General features: G+C 57.3%; 2 protein-coding genes across 2 annotated transcripts; one reads left to right on the top strand and one right to left on the bottom strand.

Moving 5' to 3' along the window:
- Window positions 1–2,690: 2,690 nt before the first annotated feature.
- On the top strand, window positions 2,691–4,256 carry KRP23_9908 (Ammonium transporter 1; the record flags this gene model as incomplete). Its single annotated transcript, XM_067895521.1, has 1 exon — window positions 2,691–4,256. The coding sequence occupies one exon, from the start codon at window positions 2,691–2,693 to the stop codon at window positions 4,254–4,256; it is 1,566 nt and encodes a 521-aa protein (XP_067741730.1).
- Window positions 4,257–14,035: 9,779 nt separating this feature from the next.
- KRP23_9909 (uncharacterized protein) lies at window positions 14,036–14,601 on the bottom strand (the record flags this gene model as incomplete). Its single annotated transcript, XM_067895522.1, has 2 exons — window positions 14,036–14,436; window positions 14,502–14,601. 2 exons carry the CDS (start codon window positions 14,599–14,601, stop codon window positions 14,036–14,038), a joined length of 501 nt encoding a protein of 166 aa, XP_067741731.1.
- Window positions 14,602–15,594: the final 993 nt, after the last annotated feature.

A 15,594-nucleotide genomic window follows, 5' to 3' on the forward strand; every position in this document is an offset into this window, starting at 1 on the left:
CTAGTCGGAGTCGGTGTACTACTATCTTCACGCGCACTTTGGAGCAATGGCGAGGGCACCGTGGTAGCGGGTTGAGTCGTGGGAATGTCGCTGCTGCTTGACGACAGTGACCGCCGTGAACTACTTTGAGCATCACTGACACGGGGCGGTGATTGCGAGGGTACGGCCGTCGCCGGTTGAGTGTTGGGGACGTCGCTGCTGATAGCTGACACCAACCGGCGGGAATGCCTTCTTTGAGCTCTACGCGAGCGCATGGAGCCTAGCGGGTCACAACAAGCGGAGCAACTTGACAGCAAGGGAAGATGCGGAAAGCTGATGTGGTGGGAGGCTTCTGTTGTGGCTGGATCGGTTGGAACTTGAGCGGTTAGTCTATAGGCAGACTGCTTTGAGGCTAATTTGAAAGTGAGCAAGACTCCAACGAGAGAACACAAACGCATGTCAGCGAGCGTGAGCAGCCGACGGAGACGTCAGCTGCAAAGGCGCTCTATATTGGAAGGATAGCGCACGAATGTCATTTGTTTTCAGTTATTGAGCTTCAGAAAATTCTTTGTGGTATATTATCTGGATTTAGTAGAAACCGCATTGTAAGCAGCACAGATAATTTTTTAACGCCAGAAAGAAATTTGACTTAAACGTTACTACCCTACAATGTACTGAAACGAACAAAATGAAATTTGCAATGAATGAAATTTTCTGGCTACAACCCAATCAGAATCAATCGCTATCCTCAGATTCGTCGTCGCTTGATTGGCTATAATAGCCTGCAAGATTTGGGCTTGGCGTGGTGGAGTTGAAGTTGTCGACGAATTCCGGTGTCCTTGGTCGGCGCGGCGATGGAAAGCCCCACATCTCTTCGTCCTCCGTGTCGGAAGCGGATTCAGAGACCAGCTCGCGGCCCTGTCTGATCCGGCGCAGCGAGGTCGTTAGCATATCGATCTCGCGCGCTTGGCGTCGGATCGTCTCTTCAGCATCGCGAAGTTGTTGTCGAAGGCGCCCGATGCCGTCGTAGGCATCGTTGACGGCGGAGCGAATGTGCCTGAGAGCTCGCATGGCAAATGCGAAGTGAACATCGCCTCCGCTCCGCCGAGCAGAGATTTCATAGAGAACATATCGTCAGATAAAGTATGATATTATCAAGTAATTTCTATGTAAAATTCCAATCAGTTTCCAAAACGTGCACTTCTTGCCCTTTCGTCTCTGTGCATCCTCATTTGAACGCTACATCAATTTCGTACAGCTACGAAATCAATAATAGCCATCGAAATACAATGTAACTGCACTCATGGAAAAAAGCCACCGGTAATAGAAAGTAGCCGGTGGCGACATGAAAAGAAGCTTTTCCCCATGTCTTCACCAGCCAATCCAGCGTAGAAGAAGGCGACACCGGGGGTCATGAGCATTACCAAAGCACTGGACATGAGCATCCAGGCCGTGTTACCGGAGTCGATGGAGGTGTCATAGGCTCTGCCGGCCTTTTCGCCTCTAGACGCGTAGGCGACGCACTCGTTGGTGGCGGAGTCGAGGTATTGCGAGACATCGCACGTGACGGTCGACCCGGAGGTGTCTTGAGCGGAGACGGCAAGGGCACCAAGTGCGACGAGTGCCGTGGCGGCGAGCGCGAGTCGAGCGAGCGACGGGTTATTGGGTCGGAAGCTGCTCATATCTGTAGACGCTGCTGAGCGCGTGGTGCGCGAATCGGCAAGTGAACACTGGACTTCCGCCTCGATTTTCCGATGACTCCGGCTTGAGAGCTCTTGGCAATCGGGCGCGCGTTAGCATGAGCTTCGTGTTGAGTTCGTTAAAAGCCGGACGTCTGGACAACCAACTCGCGCTTTATCAGCGAGCACTTCGTGGGCTGCGATGACCCTCGACGACAAGTCCAGCGGCGGTAACTTTGGCAGGAGAAATGGCTTCAGAATGCACAATCGGTCCATCCCCATCTGATGCCGGGTGACGCGTTCACAAGGACCAATCAAGGGCCACGAGAGGCGACGTCAGCAAGCGCAGCTTTTCGAGGTGCTCCATGTCGGAGGACAGCTCGCGGGCTCCTCAGCGCCCTCAGCGAGGACTCCTCAGCAATGGTGAGCCACCATGCGTCCAAGTCCGTCTTGGGCGAAGAATCAAAGGAAGGATGGCTGGTATCCGTAGGGCTTGCGTTTGTGTTGCGTGCAGCTTGATTTCATCGGTATGCTAAATACTGTTCTGCTAGATTTACCTGACCGAGCCCCACGGGTACAACATGTATTGTGCCTTTCAAGTCTTTAGGCTGACTCGCAGCGGGGTTTCACACATGTAACTCAAGGCATGTTATCAACTTTGCTTCGTGAGTTGACCTTGCCGGGGCAGAAAGCCATTGAAGTTTTCAGCGGCAGGTCAAACGGATAGCGCGGCATTTTTAATCGCGATCAACAAGTGATCAAAGCCCGGCAAACTGAGCAGCCTTCCATGGTCGTGAAGTTTTGCGCGACCGGCCTCAAATCCGACCCCTTTCCGTATCGGAATCGATGCCCCACCCTCGCAGATGCTCTCCATGTCCTGCGGTTCTTGGGTCTACGTAAGGAGTTTCAACTCGCCATCTGCTGCTTCTAGAGCGCAAATGGGATAGTCCAGCCGAGCATGTCGTCAAAGCTCAGTTCCCAATTTGCATCGGCCAGCCCAAGACTCCTTGACGACACTCACCCCAAGCAAGCATGCTCCGACCCAATAACCCGTCGCTCGCTCGACTCGCGCTCGCCGCCACGGCACTCGTCGCACTTGGTGCCCTTGCCGTCTCCGCTCAAGACACCTCCGGGTCGACCGTCACGTGCGATGTCTCGCAATACCTCGACTCCGCCACCAACGAGTGCGTCGCCTACGCGTCTAGAGGTGAAAAGGCCGGCAGAGCCTATGACACCTCCATCGACTCCGGTAACACGGCCTGGATGCTCATGTCCAGTGCTTTGGTAATGCTCATGACCCCCGGTGTCGCCTTCTTCTACGCTGGATTGGCTGGTGAAGACATGGCGTCGAACACTATGATGATGTCGTTCGTCAGCATGGCACTGGTGTCGATTCAGTTCTGGGCGTTTGGCTATTCGGCCTGCTTCAGCTCGGATGGGATTTTCGCGTGGGCGGGATACAACAATGTTGGCGCGATCGCTAGTGGCACATACGGTGGAGGCATTCCCCACATCCTGTTCGCCTTCTTCCAGACCCAGTTTGCTATGATCACGCCGGCGTTGATCAGTGGTGGAATTGTTGGCCGCATGAAGTTCGGCAGCTACCTGCTGTTTATATTGCTGTGGACGTCACTGGTGTACGACCCGTTGGCGCACTGGATGTGGTCGCTGAAACTCGACGAGAACTGGGAGGTCACCGCTATGGGCTGGGAAGGCAAGATGGGTGCACTTGACTTTGCCGGCGGAACTGTCATTCACGTCTCCAGCGGATTTGGCGCGCTTGTGGCTGCAGTGGTGGTGGGTAAGCGCTACAACCACGGGGAGTCAGTAAAGCCGCACAACGTCCCGTTAGTGATGATTGGCGCGACGCTACTGTGGTTTGGTTGGTTTGGATTCAACGCTGGCTCAGAGGGTGCTGCCGACGGTATCGCTGCGATTGCCGCAATTAACACGCACCTAGCGCCATGCGCCGGATTCTTGACCTGGTCAGCACTTGAGTTTGCCGTTCACAAGAAATTTGACCCGTGTGGCGCCATTAGCGGAGCCGTCGCTGGCCTTGTTGCCATCACACCCGGGTGTGCGTTTGTGTATCCTTGGGCTGCCGTCATTTTTGGCGTCGTCGGCGCTGCCACGGGGTTCGGTGCCGTTCACTTGAAGAATGTACTGCGATACGATGACACGCTCGACTCCTTCGGCATTCACGGCTGCGGAGGGTTCATGGGCGGTCTTCTTACCGGTCTCTTTGCTACGTCTGACGTCAATCCTGCCATCGAGGGCGGGGCGTTCTATGGCCACGGGATGCAGTTTGTGCATCAACTCGTCTCGCAGTGCGTAGCGGCAGGATACTCAGCGGTTGTGACGTTCCTGATTCTAATGGCTCTCAAGTACACTGTGGGCCTACGCGTTTCGGAGGAGAAAGAGGTGAACGGCATGGATGTTTCATACCACGGAGGTCAGGCGTACGATTACAGCGCCCACGGCGGGTCAAGCTCGCCGACTGTCAAGGCAGCGAATCCGCCCGCTGGTGACTTCATGAGCATGATGAATCCGGCCCAGACCAACGGCCACAGTATCAACGACACTGCGAGCGAACTCTAAGCTTGCAGTCACACTCACCGTTGCTTGCCAAAAAAACCCTGTAATGTTACACCCATACTTCTAAACAAACAGCTTAGTACTTCTAGCTGCAGAGCGCGACGTGTCGTTTGAATTCTCCAAGAGGAGCATGAAGGACGGCAACCGATACGTTTTTTGCCTCTGTTCGCTCGACGGGGCCTGGAGGCTTTGCCTCTCTGCCTCCGCAAAAAGTGTCTGAATTGGTCGATCCCCCGCCACTTTCTATTGGTCCGTCACTTCAACGTTGGCTACACTTTCGGTGGTCGGATATTTCTATCTGTAATAGAAATCTTCGAGCACCGAAAGTTGCCAAGCAAGACCTTGGAGGCAATCTAGTAGCTAGGCAGGGGCGGTATGCAACCGAGCTCCACTCCACGCGCGCAACAAGAAATAAAGAACACCGATGTAAGTGTACGCTAGCGCCGCCGAGCGATGGACAAAGTATTCCATTGAGCATACACACACTACACACCCACATTGAAACTACAAGTACTGCAACAACAGCAATACTAAGGCGCACACGTTGCCGTGCACGCGATATCTCGGCGCATTGGCCGAGTCGACTGGTGGCTGGGTTAAGTTTGATCCGGCCGGCCGGCCGGTCGAGTGACCAGGTCGAGCACGTGTGCCACCGACCAAGAACGCAAAGTAGATGTACCGTCCCACGGTCAAGTCTTGCCACAACCAGTGCTGCAGCGCGCTTAGCTTTGAACTGACGCGCGCAAGTGGCGGTATCCGCCGGTCTGTGCGGCGGTCTGTGACGCCTGGGTGGCGCCCGAGCTCTTCGAGTAAACTCCGTCGGTCTTGCCCGCAGCGTTCCCACTCACACCAGCGTTGAGCCCTGCACCAGCGTTTAAGCTGGCGCCTGCGTTGACGCCTGCGTCAGTAGTACCGTCGACACCAGCGCCTGCATTGAGGCCCGCTCCAGCGTTAATCCCCCCGCCAGCGTTCAGGCCGGCGCCAGCACCAAGTCCGGCTCCACCACTGAGGCCAGCACCCACCGCGCCATACCCGGCGCCACCCACACCAGCGCCACCATGCAGACCAGCACCAGCCCCGAGTCCAGCACCAAGACCAGCACCTAGGCCACCACCGCTGTACCCTTTCGCGCCGAGACCAGCACCAAGACCAGCACCAAGACCGGCACCTAGGCCACCACCGCTGTACCCTTTCGCGCCGAGACCAGCACCAAGACCGGCACTACCGACGATGCCGCCGTGTCCCTTAAGACCCACACCAGCTCCGGCGTTAATTCCCGCACCAGCATTCAGACCAGCACCAGCACCTGCACCACCGTAGCCGTCGTGTTTGTCGTAGTCGTCGTGTTTGCCGTAGCCGTCGTGTTTGCCGTAGCCGTCGTGCCTGCCGTAGCCGTCGTGCCTGCCGTACCCGCCGTGGTTTTTGCTCAGCAACCCGTACGTCTGCGCCGCCTCTGTCGATGCGTTTACTGTACTGCTGGAGATCGCCACGGCCACCACACAAAGCGCACAGATCGTCTTGGTGAACATCATCTTGGGTTATGCCGGTAGGACTTGCTTGCTTGGTTTCTTCGCGCGGGAATCGACGACGCTTGGTCGAGGCGCCCGAAATTGGTGAATGAGCCATCTCACTTGCTTCATCCCGGCACGGCAGCTCGAGTGGGCTCAGGTCTCTTCTGCATGCATGTACGATGAGAGGTACGGCAACCTGTCCGTCAGGTGCCCGACGGGACGGCCGGCTGTCTGGCTACACGGCTGTCTTGGCTGCGGGCTAGTCGGTCTGCTATACCTCATACCTATTGTGCATGGAGTAGGGCAGCGCAGAGTAGAGTATAGTAGAGTAGAGTATACAGTAGAACAGACACAGCAAGGTAGAACAGAGTGGAGCCGAGTATTGTGACCGCCGCCGGGCTGGCACGGTGACTGCATACCGGAGTGTAGCTACACGCTGGCGCTCTACGGTCGACTTGAACGTGACACGGAGCTCGGTGAACCTGTGCAACAAATATGCTTGAAGCAACCAGCGAACAGAGCAAGGGATGGAATGGGGTCGGCTGGCGAGACGCGCCCTTTTGCCGTTCGTAGCACATGGAAACGAACAGATTGATGACTCAATCCCTTTCGGCAGCATGGGCGCCATGTGGCGACGCGTGCTTGAGATAGTCATTGTAAAGGCGTGAAGCACTCTCCCCTCCGACTGCGCATGCGGACAAATAGAGGGCGTTGGTGAGGTGGTAAACAGAGCGACAGTGGATGCGCGACCGACGCAGCATGGCCGAGAGATGAGCGTCGACTGAATGGAATAACGGACAGAGTACAGCGTAAAAAGAAAAGAGAGCGAGCACGCATCAACAGCAGCAACTGGTACCTTCGTCACCTCTGCGCATTCGACGGGCGGCCGGAGGCTTTGCCTCCCTGCCTCGCCAAAACGTGGTGCCTTGAGCAAATTTGGGATAGAAAAGATTTGCGTCAACACATTCAGGCGGATTAGTCGATCCCCCGCCACTTTCTATTGGTCCGTCACTTCAACGTTGGCTACACTTTCGGTGGTCGGATATTTCTATCTGTAATAGAAATCTTCGAGCACCGAAAGTTGCCAAGCAAGACCTTGGAGGCAATCTAGTAGCTAGGCAGGGGCGGTATGCAACCGAGCTCCACTCCACGCGCGCAACAAGAAATAAAGAACACCGATGTAAGTGTACGCTAGCGCCGCCGAGCGATGGACAAAGTATTCCATTGAGCATACACACACTACACACCCACATTGAAACTACAAGTACTGCAACAACAGCAATACTAAGGCGCACACGTTGCCGTGCACGCGATATCTCGGCGCATTGGCCGAGTCGACTGGTGGCTGGGTTAAGTTTGATCCGGCCGGCCGGCCGGTCGAGTGACCAGGTCGAGCACGTGTGCCACCGACCAAGAACGCAAAGTAGATGTACCGTCCCACGGTCAAGTCTTGCCACAACCAGTGCTGCAGCGCGCTTAGCTTTGAACTGACGCGCGCAAGTGGCGGTATCCGCCGGTCTGTGCGGCGGTCTGTGACGCCTGGGTGGCGCCCGAGCTCTTCGAGTAAACTCCGTCGGTCTTGCCCGCAGCGTTCCCACTCACACCAGCGTTGAGCCCTGCACCAGCGTTTAAGCTGGCGCCTGCGTTGACGCCTGCGTCAGTAGTACCGTCGACACCAGCGCCTGCATTGAGGCCCGCTCCAGCGTTAATCCCCCCGCCAGCGTTCAGGCCGGCGCCAGCACCAAGTCCGGCTCCACCACTGAGGCCAGCACCCACCGCGCCATACCCGGCGCCACCCACACCAGCGCCACCATGCAGACCAGCACCAGCCCCGAGTCCAGCACCAAGACCAGCACCTAGGCCACCACCGCTGTACCCTTTCGCGCCGAGACCAGCACCAAGACCAGCACCAAGACCGGCACCTAGGCCACCACCGCTGTACCCTTTCGCGCCGAGACCAGCACCAAGACCGGCACTACCGACGATGCCGCCGTGTCCCTTAAGACCCACACCAGCTCCGGCGTTAATTCCCGCACCAGCATTCAGACCAGCACCAGCACCTGCACCACCGTAGCCGTCGTGTTTGTCGTAGTCGTCGTGTTTGCCGTAGCCGTCGTGTTTGCCGTAGCCGTCGTGCCTGCCGTAGCCGTCGTGCCTGCCGTACCCGCCGTGGTTTTTGCTCAGCAACCCGTACGTCTGCGCCGCCTCTGTCGATGCGTTTACTGTACTGCTGGAGATCGCCACGGCCACCACACAAAGCGCACAGATCGTCTTGGTGAACATCATCTTGGGTTATGCCGGTAGGACTTGCTTGCTTGGTTTCTTCGCGCGGGAATCGACGACGCTTGGTCGAGGCGCCCGAAATTGGTGAATGAGCCATCTCACTTGCTTCATCCCGGCACGGCAGCTCGAGTGGGCTCAGGTCTCTTCTGCATGCATGTACGATGAGAGGTACGGCAACCTGTCCGTCAGGTGCCCGACGGGACGGCCGGCTGTCTGGCTACACGGCTGTCTTGGCTGCGGGCTAGTCGGTCTGCTATACCTCATACCTATTGTGCATGGAGTAGGGCAGCGCAGAGTAGAGTATAGTAGAGTAGAGTATACAGTAGAACAGACACAGCAAGGTAGAACAGAGTGGAGCCGAGTATTGTGACCGCCGCCGGGCTGGCACGGTGACTGCATACCGGAGTGTAGCTACACGCTGGCGCTCTACGGTCGACTTGAACGTGACACGGAGCTCGGTGAACCTGTGCAACAAATATGCTTGAAGCAACCAGCGAACAGAGCAAGGGATGGAATGGGGTCGGCTGGCGAGACGCGCCCTTTTGCCGTTCGTAGCACATGGAAACGAACAGATTGATGACTCAATCCCTTTCGGCAGCATGGGCGCCATGTGGCGACGCGTGCTTGAGATAGTCATTGTAAAGGCGTGAAGCACTCTCCCCTCCGACTGCGCATGCGGACAAATAGAGGGCGTTGGTGAGGTGGTAAACAGAGCGACAGTGGATGCGCGACCGACGCAGCATGGCCGAGAGATGAGCGTCGACTGAATGGAATAACGGACAGAGTACAGCGTAAAAAGAAAAGAGAGCGAGCACGCATCAACAGCAGCAACTGGTACCTTCGTCACCTCTGCGCATTCGACGGGCGGCCGGAGGCTTTGCCTCCCTGCCTCGCCAAAACGTGGTGCCTTGAGCAAATTTGGGATAGAAAAGATTTGCGTCAACACATTCAGGCGGATTAGTCGATCCCCCGCCACTTTCTATTGGTCCGTCACTTCAACGTTGGCTACACTTTCGGTGGTCGGATATTTCTATCTGTAATAGAAATCTTCGAGCACCGAAAGTTGCCAAGCAAGACCTTGGAGGCAATCTAGTAGCTAGGCAGGGGCGGTATGCAACCGAGCTCCACTCCACGCGCGCAACAAGAAATAAAGAACACCGATGTAAGTGTACGCTAGCGCCGCCGAGCGATGGACAAAGTATTCCATTGAGCATACACACACTACACACCCACATTGAAACTACAAGTACTGCAACAACAGCAATACTAAGGCGCACACGTTGCCGTGCACGCGATATCTCGGCGCATTGGCCGAGTCGACTGGTGGCTGGGTTAAGTTTGATCCGGCCGGCCGGCCGGTCGAGTGACCAGGTCGAGCACGTGTGCCACCGACCAAGAACGCAAAGTAGATGTACCGTCCCACGGTCAAGTCTTGCCACAACCAGTGCTGCAGCGCGCTTAGCTTTGAACTGACGCGCGCAAGTGGCGGTATCCGCCGGTCTGTGCGGCGGTCTGTGACGCCTGGGTGGCGCCCGAGCTCTTCGAGTAAACTCCGTCGGTCTTGCCCGCAGCGTTCCCACTCACACCAGCGTTGAGCCCTGCACCAGCGTTTAAGCTGGCGCCTGCGTTGACGCCTGCGTCAGTAGTACCGTCGACACCAGCGCCTGCATTGAGGCCCGCTCCAGCGTTAATCCCCCCGCCAGCGTTCAGGCCGGCGCCAGCACCAAGTCCGGCTCCACCACTGAGGCCAGCACCCACCGCGCCATACCCGGCGCCACCCACACCAGCGCCACCATGCAGACCAGCACCAGCCCCGAGTCCAGCACCAAGACCAGCACCTAGGCCACCACCGCTGTACCCTTTCGCGCCGAGACCAGCACCAAGACCAGCACCAAGACCGGCACCTAGGCCACCACCGCTGTACCCTTTCGCGCCGAGACCAGCACCAAGACCGGCACTACCGACGATGCCGCCGTGTCCCTTAAGACCCACACCAGCTCCGGCGTTAATTCCCGCACCAGCATTCAGACCAGCACCAGCACCTGCACCACCGTAGCCGTCGTGTTTGTCGTAGTCGTCGTGTTTGCCGTAGCCGTCGTGTTTGCCGTAGCCGTCGTGCCTGCCGTAGCCGTCGTGCCTGCCGTACCCGCCGTGGTTTTTGCTCAGCAACCCGTACGTCTGCGCCGCCTCTGTCGATGCGTTTACTGTACTGCTGGAGATCGCCACGGCCACCACACAAAGCGCACAGATCGTCTTGGTGAACATCATCTTGGGTTATGCCGGTAGGACTTGCTTGCTTGGTTTCTTCGCGCGGGAATCGACGACGCTTGGTCGAGGCGCCCGAAATTGGTGAATGAGCCATCTCACTTGCTTCATCCCGGCACGGCAGCTCGAGTGGGCTCAGGTCTCTTCTGCATGCATGTACGATGAGAGGTACGGCAACCTGTCCGTCAGGTGCCCGACGGGACGGCCGGCTGTCTGGCTACACGGCTGTCTTGGCTGCGGGCTAGTCGGTCTGCTATACCTCATACCTATTGTGCATGGAGTAGGGCAGCGCAGAGTAGAGTATAGTAGAGTAGAGTATACAGTAGAACAGACACAGCAAGGTAGAACAGAGTGGAGCCGAGTATTGTGACCGCCGCCGGGCTGGCACGGTGACTGCATACCGGAGTGTAGCTACACGCTGGCGCTCTACGGTCGACTTGAACGTGACACGGAGCTCGGTGAACCTGTGCAACAAATATGCTTGAAGCAACCAGCGAACAGAGCAAGGGATGGAATGGGGTCGGCTGGCGAGACGCGCCCTTTTGCCGTTCGTAGCACATGGAAACGAACAGATTGATGACTCAATCCCTTTCGGCAGCATGGGCGCCATGTGGCGACGCGTGCTTGAGATAGTCATTGTAAAGGCGTGAAGCACTCTCCCCTCCGACTGCGCATGCGGACAAATAGAGGGCGTTGGTGAGGTGGTAAACAGAGCGACAGTGGATGCGCGACCGACGCAGCATGGCCGAGAGATGAGCGTCGACTGAATGGAATAACGGACAGAGTACAGCGTAAAAAGAAAAGAGAGCGAGCACGCATCAACAGCAGCAACTGGTACCTTCGTCACCTCTGCGCATTCGACGGGCGGCCGGAGGCTTTGCCTCCCTGCCTCGCCAAAACGTGGTGCCTTGAGCAAATTTGGGATAGAAAAGATTTGCGTCAACACATTCAGGCGGATTAGTCGATCCCCCGCCACTTTCTATTGGTCCGTCACTTCAACGTTGGCTACACTTTCGGTGGTCGGATATTTCTATCTGTAATAGAAATCTTCGAGCACCGAAAGTTGCCAAGCAAGACCTTGGAGGCAATCTAGTAGCTAGGCAGGGGCGGTATGCAACCGAGCTCCACTCCACGCGCGCAACAAGAAATAAAGAACACCGATGTAAGTGTACGCTAGCGCCGCCGAGCGATGGACAAAGTATTCCATTGAGCATACACACACTACACACCCACATTGAAACTACAAGTACTGCAACAACAGCAATACTAAGGCGCACACGTTGCCGTGCACGCGATATCTCGGCGCATTGGCCGAGTCGACTGGTGGCTGGGTTAAGTTTGATCCGGCCGGCCGGCCGGTCGAGTGACCAGGTCGAGCACGTGTGCCACCGACCAAGAACGCAAAGTAGATGTACCGTCCCACGGTCAAGTCTTGCCACAACCAGTGCTGCAGCGCGCTTAGCTTTGAACTGACGCGCGCAAGTGGCGGTATCCGCCGGTCTGTGCGGCGGTCTGTGACGCCTGGGTGGCGCCCGAGCTCTTCGAGTAAACTCCGTCGGTCTTGCCCGCAGCGTTCCCACTCACACCAGCGTTGAGCCCTGCACCAGCGTTTAAGCTGGCGCCTGCGTTGACGCCTGCGTCAGTAGTACCGTCGACACCAGCGCCTGCATTGAGGCCCGCTCCAGCGTTAATCCCCCCGCCAGCGTTCAGGCCGGCGCCAGCACCAAGTCCGGCTCCACCACTGAGGCCAGCACCCACCGCGCCATACCCGGCGCCACCCACACCAGCGCCACCATGCAGACCAGCACCAGCCCCGAGTCCAGCACCAAGACCAGCACCTAGGCCACCACCGCTGTACCCTTTCGCGCCGAGACCAGCACCAAGACCAGCACCAAGACCGGCACCTAGGCCACCACCGCTGTACCCTTTCGCGCCGAGACCAGCACCAAGACCGGCACTACCGACGATGCCGCCGTGTCCCTTAAGACCCACACCAGCTCCGGCGTTAATTCCCGCACCAGCATTCAGACCAGCACCAGCACCTGCACCACCGTAGCCGTCGTGTTTGTCGTAGTCGTCGTGTTTGCCGTAGCCGTCGTGTTTGCCGTAGCCGTCGTGCCTGCCGTAGCCGTCGTGCCTGCCGTACCCGCCGTGGTTTTTGCTCAGCAACCCGTACGTCTGCGCCGCCTCTGTCGATGCGTTTACTGTACTGCTGGAGATCGCCACGGCCACCACACAAAGCGCACAGATCGTCTTGGTGAACATCATCTTGGGTTATGCCGGTAGGACTTGCTTGCTTGGTTTCTTCGCGCGGGAATCGACGACGCTTGGTCGAGGCGCCCGAAATTGGTGAATGAGCCATCTCACTTGCTTCATCCCGGCACGGCAGCTCGAGTGGGCTCAGGTCTCTTCTGCATGCATGTACGATGAGAGGTACGGCAACCTGTCCGTCAGGTGCCCGACGGGACGGCCGGCTGTCTGGCTACACGGCTGTCTTGGCTGCGGGCTAGTCGGTCTGCTATACCTCATACCTATTGTGCATGGAGTAGGGCAGCGCAGAGTAGAGTATAGTAGAGTAGAGTATACAGTAGAACAGACACAGCAAGGTAGAACAGAGTGGAGCCGAGTATTGTGACCGCCGCCGGGCTGGCACGGTGACTGCATACCGGAGTGTAGCTACACGCTGGCGCTCTACGGTCGACTTGAACGTGACACGGAGCTCGGTGAACCTGTGCAACAAATATGCTTGAAGCAACCAGCGAACAGAGCAAGGGATGGAATGGGGTCGGCTGGCGAGACGCGCCCTTTTGCCGTTCGTAGCACATGGAAACGAACAGATTGATGACTCAATCCCTTTCGGCAGCATGGGCGCCATGTGGCGACGCGTGCTTGAGATAGTCATTGTAAAGGCGTGAAGCACTCTCCCCTCCGACTGCGCATGCGGACAAATAGAGGGCGTTGGTGAGGTGGTAAACAGAGCGACAGTGGATGCGCGACCGACGCAGCATGGCCGAGAGATGAGCGTCGACTGAATGGAATAACGGACAGAGTACAGCGTAAAAAGAAAAGAGAGCGAGCACGCATCAACAGCAGCAACTGGTACCTTCGTCACCTCTGCGCATTCGACGGGCGGCCGGAGGCTTTGCCTCCCTGCCTCGCCAAAACGTGGTGCCTTGAGCAAATTTGGGATAGAAAAGATTTGCGTCAACACATTCAGGCGGATTAGTCGATCCCCCGCCACTTTCTATTGGTCCGTCACTTCAACGTTGGCTACACTTTCGGTGGTCGGATATTTCTATCTGTAATAGAAATCTTCGAGCACCGAAAGTTGCCAAGCAAGACCTTGGAGGCAATCTAGTAGCTAGGCAGGGGCGGTATGCAACCGAGCTCCACTCCACGCGCGCAACAAGAAATAAAGAACACCGATGTAAGTGTACGCTAGCGCCGCCGAGCGATGGACAAAGTATTCCATTGAGCATACACACACTACACACCCACATTGAAACTACAAGTACTGCAACAACAGCAATACTAAGGCGCACACGTTGCCGTGCACGCGATATCTCGGCGCATTGGCCGAGTCGACTGGTGGCTGGGTTAAGTTTGATCCGGCCGGCCGGCCGGTCGAGTGACCAGGTCGAGCACGTGTGCCACCGACCAAGAACGCAAAGTAGATGTACCGTCCCACGGTCAAGTCTTGCCACAACCAGTGCTGCAGCGCGCTTAGCTTTGAACTGACGCGCGCAAGTGGCGGTATCCGCCGGTCTGTGCGGCGGTCTGTGACGCCTGGGTGGCGCCCGAGCTCTTCGAGTAAACTCCGTCGGTCTTGCCCGCAGCGTTCCCACTCACACCAGCGTTGAGCCCTGCACCAGCGTTTAAGCTGGCGCCTGCGTTGACGCCTGCGTCAGTAGTACCGTCGACACCAGCGCCTGCATTGAGGCCCGCTCCAGCGTTAATCCCCCCGCCAGCGTTCAGGCCGGCGCCAGCACCAAGTCCGGCTCCACCACTGAGGCCAGCACCCACCGCGCCATACCCGGCGCCACCCACACCAGCGCCACCATGCAGACCAGCACCAGCCCCGAGTCCAGCACCAAGACCAGCACCTAGGCCACCACCGCTGTACCCTTTCGCGCCGAGACCAGCACCAAGACCAGCACCAAGACCGGCACCTAGGCCACCACCGCTGTACCCTTTCGCGCCGAGACCAGCACCAAGACCGGCACTACCGACGATGCCGCCGTGTCCCTTAAGACCCACACCAGCTCCGGCGTTAATTCCCGCACCAGCATTCAGACCAGCACCAGCACCTGCACCACCGTAGCCGTCGTGTTTGTCGTAGCCGTCGTGTTTGCCGTAGCCGTCGTGTTTGCCGTAGCCGTCGTGTTTGCCGTAGCCGTCGTGCCTGCCGTAGCCGTCGTGCCTGCCGTACCCGCCGTGGTTTTTGCTCAGCAACCCGTACGTCTGCGCCGCCTCTGTCGATGCGTTTACTGTACTGCTGGAGATCGCCACGGCCACCACACAAAGCGCACAGATCGTCTTGGTGAACATCATCTTGGGTTATGCCGGTAGGACTTGCTTGCTTGGTTTCTTCGCGCGGGAATCGACGACGCTTGGTCGAGGCGCCCGAAATTGGTGAATGAGCCATCTCACTTGCTTCGTCCCGGGTCTCCCGAGCTAAATGACCAGCATGGGGCCGCATGCTGCTTCCTAGATTGGCAAAGGCCAACGTAGCTACACTTTCGGTGGTCAAAATGTGCTCGAATCCAGGCTTGAAAAGTGCTGCAACTCTTGAGTTTGGTGGCATTGAGTATGAATATATGCATTTCGTAGGGGACGCGACTCGGTCGGAACTCAAGTGGTGACGTTTGATGAATTACGCTATAGCTGCGGAAATGATCTAAGATCAACGAGAGCGACTGAGGAGTCCTCAGTGAGGATAGCCACGTAAACTACTACAGCACCGCTCGTATGATAAAACACTCTACCACTACTTGGAGCAGTATAAGCAACGCTTGGTGGCACTGTGGTTTGCCACCATGGTCGGAGATGTCCATGCCCTTCACCTCCTTCTTCTCTAAACAAGGTTTACTGCACTACTAGAATCAAGAACGTCGCGACAGTCGAGTTGTCTGCAGCTAAGTACTGCGAGTCCAAACTGCATTTCGTTGCTGTAGAAGGCGTCGCCCATGATTGCAGGCAGGGTTGCTGTCAGACGTAGTAAAGAGACCCGTCAGTAGACCGCCGCTCGCCGCCGTAAAGTGCGAACGAGATAAATGGACGGC

The sequence above is a fragment of the Phytophthora ramorum genome (assembly GCF_020800215.1).
Source record: "Phytophthora ramorum isolate Pr-102 chromosome Unknown Phyram_PR-102_s0009, whole genome shotgun sequence".
NCBI classification, from domain to species: domain Eukaryota; phylum Oomycota; class Peronosporomycetes; order Peronosporales; family Peronosporaceae; genus Phytophthora; species Phytophthora ramorum.